Source organism: Macrobrachium nipponense, chromosome 40 (genome assembly GCF_015104395.2).
Source record: "Macrobrachium nipponense isolate FS-2020 chromosome 40, ASM1510439v2, whole genome shotgun sequence".
Taxonomy (NCBI): domain Eukaryota; kingdom Metazoa; phylum Arthropoda; class Malacostraca; order Decapoda; family Palaemonidae; genus Macrobrachium; species Macrobrachium nipponense.
Genome location: NC_061101.1, coordinates 37,232,904 through 37,239,394, shown reverse-complemented (window position 1 = coordinate 37,239,394; position 6,491 = coordinate 37,232,904). Strand labels below are relative to the sequence as shown.

General features: G+C 37.1%; 1 protein-coding gene across 1 annotated transcript; it reads left to right on the top strand.

Annotated features, from left to right (window-relative positions):
• Positions 1-3,206: 3,206 nt before the first annotated feature.
• On the top strand, positions 3,207-4,455 carry LOC135212090 (transport and Golgi organization protein 6 homolog; the record flags this gene model as incomplete). Its single annotated transcript, XM_064245467.1, is given in 1 exon segment — positions 3,207-4,455. A coding segment is annotated over 1 exon segment (196 nt), but the record flags the coding sequence as incomplete, so codon positions are not given.
• Positions 4,456-6,491: the final 2,036 nt, after the last annotated feature.

Genomic DNA, 6,491 nt, shown 5'->3' with positions numbered 1-6,491 from the left:
CAAAAACACCCCAGTAAATTTCATAACAAAGGTAAATTGACCCTATAAACAAGAATGAAATACTACAACAATTTGGACCATTCAATACCTAAAAAAATTAAGAATAAAAATGCAAAACCTGTAAATAAAGTGTATATTAGTGTACAAGAAATATTATTACTGTAACGTAAAATGTGGAAGCTTACCTTTCGAGTGAGGCTATCTCCGAAAGTGGCGGCAGAGGAGGAGGAGGACAAACGGCAGATACGTACACTTAACTTTACAAAACACATTAAAAAATGTCAGAAAAACAAACTAAACTTTACAAAACACATTAACAAAACTATAACACTTAACTTTACAAAAAACTTAAAATAAAATTTATTTTGTCTTTTTTTGATTTTTACATTTCTTTTTACTTTTTTATACTTTACGTAATTTCAATTTCTTCAGCACCGAATGGATGCCAGTCCGTTTACAGAATTTTTCGAACCACCCATGAGAAGCCTTGAACTCTAAGGTTGCCTTTGATGTCCCCTCTCTGCCGTCGTCTTCGGCTTGGGCAATCAAATCGCCGAAAATAGCGCTGGGTTTCTGGCAGATTCCCGTCTCGGTTATCATATCGCCATCGATTTCTTTGTCCTCGATCCATACAAGAAGCAGCCTTTCCATTTCATTATGCACATGGCTCCTCTTGTTAGACAAAATAGTCACGCCCTTGGAAGGTGTAGCTGCTTTGATGGGTTCCTTCTGCTTAAGAATGGTGCCTATCGTCGACGGATTTCGGCCGTATTCCTTAGCAATCACACTCAACCGCAAGCCAGCTTCATACTTTTTTATTATCTCCATCTTTGTCTCCATAGAAAGCATTCTCTTCTTTCTGTGAACTTCAGCAACTTTCTTGGGACCCATGACTATATGTACTGTACGTAATTAAGTTACGTATGTAGTATGTATACTAATTAGGTTCTCACAACACAATAAAGTAGCACAACGAAATCACTAACGAATTTACGATACTAAACAAAATCGTTGGACTGAACAAATGCCGCATGCGTACAATAAAGCTTCGGGTGCGAAGTGGCCGAGCGAAGGAACGCCACCACGTAAGATGCATGATGGGAGGGATGCTGTCCAATAGGAGAGAAGGATCTCATGGCTTGGCTAGCATCAGGAACCAATGGGAGAGCAGGAGGATGGTGGCGAGTCTACTAGAACTAAGATGGCGGCGGAGTTTCAGAATTGTTATCGGGCGAATCTCGGACTTTCAGAAACCTTTCGTATCTTGAAAATCGTATGTACAGCAGTAAAATTTTTCATGTGAGCTTTCGTATCTCGAGTTTTTCGTAAGTTGAGCCTTTCGTATCTCGAGGTACCACTGTATTTTAGTTTGGGGGCGTGGTAGGCTGAATGTAGGGTATACTGTGGCCCGCCCCCCGGTTTTACGCATTTCACATTTCCACAGTCCACTTTGTTGTGGATTTTTGTGGAACACATTATTCACTTTTCCACGGGGAACTTTCACTAATTTGCGGATTTTTTCTATGGAGCATATCTCTTAAAATTATTACTAATTCACTTTTTTCATAGAGCAACACTAATTATTCACTAAATACTTTACTTTTTCATCTTGTGTTTGTGACTAAATACTGATTTTTATGATAAAAAATTATTTCGGTTCTCACTCTAAGGGTAATGTAAGATGTACTTGAAATGATATTGCTGTAGAGACTTTTGATGATAAAGCAAATTATACAATATTTTAAATATTCACTACATAATTATTTTCATTTTACTGTGCATTAAAAGCAGACTGGAAAAATAATGAAAATAATTAGTGAATGTTTTAAATATTGTACAACATGCTCATCATAAAAAACTTTAGTAATATTTCAAATAGTACATCTTACTCAGAGAGAGAGAGAGAGAGAGAGAGAGAGAGAGAGAGAGAGAGAGAGAGAGAGAGAGAGAGAGAGAGAGAGAGAGAGAGAGAGAGAGAGAGAAAATCATAAACCTAATACGCTCTGGGTCCCAACCTGGAATGTGCTTAATAGATACATAACCACATTATAAGTACAACATGCTCTATCAATAAAAACATTTTATAGTAATATAATTTCAAACACACCTTACATTACCCAGAAAACGCAGAGAGAGAGAGATGGCAACCAAAACATATTTTCCAAGGGCGCAAATATATATCTCCAGTTTTATGTCTAGTGCCATAAAATAAGCGATTTGTGGTGCCATAATGGGGCCGAGCTCTGGTTATCGCCGCTATGTCACCATAACATACCTAGCACCATAAATCGCCAAGGTTTGGTTAATGGCGGTTCTTGCTTATCGGCAAAACCCTGGGGACGGAACCCCCACTGATAACCGAGGACTGGTGATCTTGGGAACACCAGTTGTATCAGTCAAACAAATGAAGTTACAGTGGCCCCCCCGTATTCATGTTCTCCCGATTCGCGGATTTCTCTCTTGACCATATCTACCCATTATTTGCAGTATTTTTCCATGAGAAGTATCCACAAATTCCTATTTTTATTTTTTTTTTTTTTATCAGTTTCATCATAAAATGGCACTTTTTGTGATAAAACTTAAAAATACTAGGTATATAAATTTTTAGTGGGTTTTTCTTGAGTTTTACTTACCAAAATAGACTGTTTTCAGCATTTTTATAGAGGTTCCAATTATTCACGGAATCTAAACATAAGCGGGGGCCGGGGGGGGTGGTGAAGGGGGCTCCGGTATGAATCCCCTGCGAATCTGGGGCGACCGCTGTAGTAGTTTCCCCATCCACGTACTACCTGAATTCATGCATATGTGTTGATCAGTAACCACACATTAACTTTTAAACTGTGTAAGGCAGTGAGACTAATAAGACAAGAAGAATGGCATAAATTCTTAGCTAACTATTCTTATATGAAAATGACAAATTTAAAAATATTTTGTACTTTTCATAACTCATAACTAACAAACCTGTGGTCTCAACAGTAAGATAAATTTTCTAGTGCATAAACAGTACGTATATGGTTATTGGGTTTGTAGAAAAAACTGTTTCATAAATTAGCCTTCGTAAGAAGGGAAACATTATTATATAAGGCATTCTATTTGAATACTATATGAGCATAATGATGAAGGTGACAATTTTTGTCAGAAGAGTTGCTGTCTTTTATTGTTTCTATAAAACTGGGGTGTTATTTATTTAACTTCATTTCATTACAGGTTCTAAAGGATTTAATTCGTGATCTTTATAGATCTCTGAGGTTAGTTCATGCCAGAGATCCTGATGATGTGGTTAGGCTGCATACTCAGCTTGCCATAGAAGAGATTGACAACATTACGAAAGAATTCCTACTTCCTAAACTCAGTCTCACAAAGAGAATATATGTAGCTGATATTCCACCAGGAGACTTTTAGTATATTTCATGTCATATCATGTACGTAATACTTTTTTTTATATTCTACAAACTAAATTTTGTATGTAAACATTTAGAATACTTAAGTCTTACATTTGATCACTTTGATAAATTGTCTTTCTGCGAGACAAAATACCTTTCAAACTAAATGGCTGTGATATTTTACTACTATTTTGTGCATTGTGTTTTCCTCACATAAAATGGTCAAGTCCATATGAACTAGGAAGTGTAATGATACTTAATTTGTAAAATATGTAAAATATTTTTTTCATATTAGTCTTACTAACCCTTTAATGCTGAGTGACATATCTGCTGCCACTTTTAATCCATGGTTTTCAGCTTGGATGACAACAGTGTAGTAGTTTGGCTCATAGACATTCAATATTGGGTTATGTTCTAACACGGAGTAAGTAACTTACCACAACGTTAACTGAACATTGTACTTCAATATTAATACTGTGTTTCATAAAGTGTTAAGTGACTGTTCAAAGGGCTAGGAGCATTTCAAGTAATTTTGGGGGCTATTCATGTTGTATAGAATATTAAAATAATAAATAAGCGCTGGCTAAAATTGCTAAAAAAAAAATTAGCCCTTCATAGAGATCATTCCTCTAACAATGACATTATTAGTAGTTGACTTCCAAATGTCTCCTCATTATACTATCCACAGAGTCTGGGGATAACACCAACTTGATATGGTGTCTCAGGCCTAGGACAAACCTGCTTGATGAGAGACTGAGTATTACATGAATACACTAATTATCTTGGCAGAGAAGCCAGACAGAATACTGAGGGTCATATTCTTACAAGACAGACCATCTCTGGAATCCAGGGCTTAGTTTCAGCAAAAAGTCCTGCCCTTGGGATATCAATATTTATAACTCCTCGGGCCAAACAATATTAGATGGGTGACAAAATGACTGTAATGCCCACAATGGTCTTATAAAATCATCTCCAGTCCAAGCAATAGTATGCTATCTTAATAACCAAGAAATTGATGACATGCAAGGATCTGAACGTGAAACTTGTGAAAACCAGCAGCAGTTAGAGGAACTGAAGGAAAAAAAAAAAACATAGAATATGATGTGAATTTAAACTGGAAAAAAACTCCCTTTCTTTGACAGCCCTCTTGCCTGACACGTGGCTTCAACATACATGTATAAATATTCTATAATAAAACCTTGCAACTTCTACAAGGCATTCTCTCATTGAAATGCCTAACTAGTCCAAAGTCTAGGCTTTTGTTTATTTAGGGTTTATTCAACTGCTTTATCACTATATTATCAATACTGCCTCTGATTAATGTACAGTATGTGTTTAATGAATATACTTAATATGTATCGATGTAATATCTATTTATTTCTACCTCACCTACATTTATTTATAAAAGTCAGTCCTGACAAAGCAGGTTGGATTGAAGTGAACTGAATATGGTATAGTGTTTAGGCCAAAGGCCAAGTACTGGGACTTAAAGGTCATTCTGTGCTGGAAAGGAAATTCAGAGTAGATAGGTCTGAAAGGTAACATGACTAAAACCTTACAGTTGAACTATGAAATAATAGCTAAAAGGGTATGGAAAGTCAAGATGGAAGAAAAATTATATGAATGAAGATACAGTAAAAGGAATGAAAGGGGTTGCAGCTACGGGTCCAACAGGACACTGCAAGGAACTTTTAGTAATGCCTACATTGCATAGCCGTGAGGTGTACTAATGGCATTATCCCCCTACAGGGGCATTATTATTATAAAGGATTAGTTTATCCAGACCTCTGAGCCTAACAACGGCTCTTCTCGGGCTGATTTTCAGGAATTAATCCTGAAAAAAATTAGACTTTATTTAGGAAACCGGTTTTACTTAGGAACATGATGATCCTATTAAATACAAAATCTTTGCCTTCAGCAAGAGTATCTTTTAATGTTGTATTTTGAAAATATAAGTTTCTTTGATGGTTCCAAATTGGACACTCAATTAATAAGTGTTGGACAGTCATTGGTGTCTGGCATGCACCACATTTCATTGGGTTTGGATGTGGATTTGACATTAAATGAAGGTGTGAAAATCTAGTATGGCCTATATGAAGTCTTGTTAGTAACACTTCTTTAGCTCTTTCTTTTTGAGATGATGACATCCATGAATTAACTTCACTTTTTATATTTCTCAGTTTGTTTGTACTTGGCACTGATGTCCAATCTGTTTGCCAGTCTTGATATATGAGGCTTAATTGAGGTTATCCAGTCTGATACTGGGCATGTGTCATTGTTGATGGAATAGTGCAAGCTAATTTGGCAGCTGTATCTGCTTTTTTGTTTCCTTCAATTCCCATGTGCTAGAAACCAACATATTTTTAGTAACCCTTAAATGCCTATTGGACATATTTTACGTCGAGATAAATTGTCTGTCGGGTGCCGATTGGACGTATTTTACGTTGACATAGAAAAGTTTTTTTTAAATTCGCGGAAAAATACTTTCTGGGCTCAGCCCGTGTCGCTTTGTGAAATATCCTTTTAGTTCATATTTCTAAGGTAAATATTGCTAACATTACCAGAGAAAAAACCAAAATGTAATGTCAGAGCATTCTGACTCGCTCACCCTATAAAAAGAGGGTGTCGGTATGGTATCTGGGGCGAGTGAAATCACTACCACGGGCCTCTTGTCAATTAGATCCCTCCTTCACAAAATCCCCCTGCTAGAGAGAGCTGTTACACAGCCAGCGTCAGCAACTACTACTACCAGCGCTCCCACGCCAACACCAGCGCCTCTGGCGGCCATCCTTTCTGTTAGCAGAATCCCGCACACGCATGTTTTTTCTTGCTGTGCTTTTTGCTATCGCCTTTTTGGATTATCTTTTCATGATGGAGCTTCAAGCTATTGCAGCAACTAAGTTAAGTACTGCCTGAGTGTTTCACGTAATTTTAGCCAGTTAGGGCCCGTTTTACCGCTTTTATTTAGGTTATATGACGGTGCCCTCTACGACATGGCTACAGGCTTGCCCCACCCGGCTCGCCTCGTGTAATTCTTATTCAGCTCCTTCGGTCTCCCATACCATTGTAGCTATTTCTATGCAGTATTTATGTTAAGTTTTTCATGTT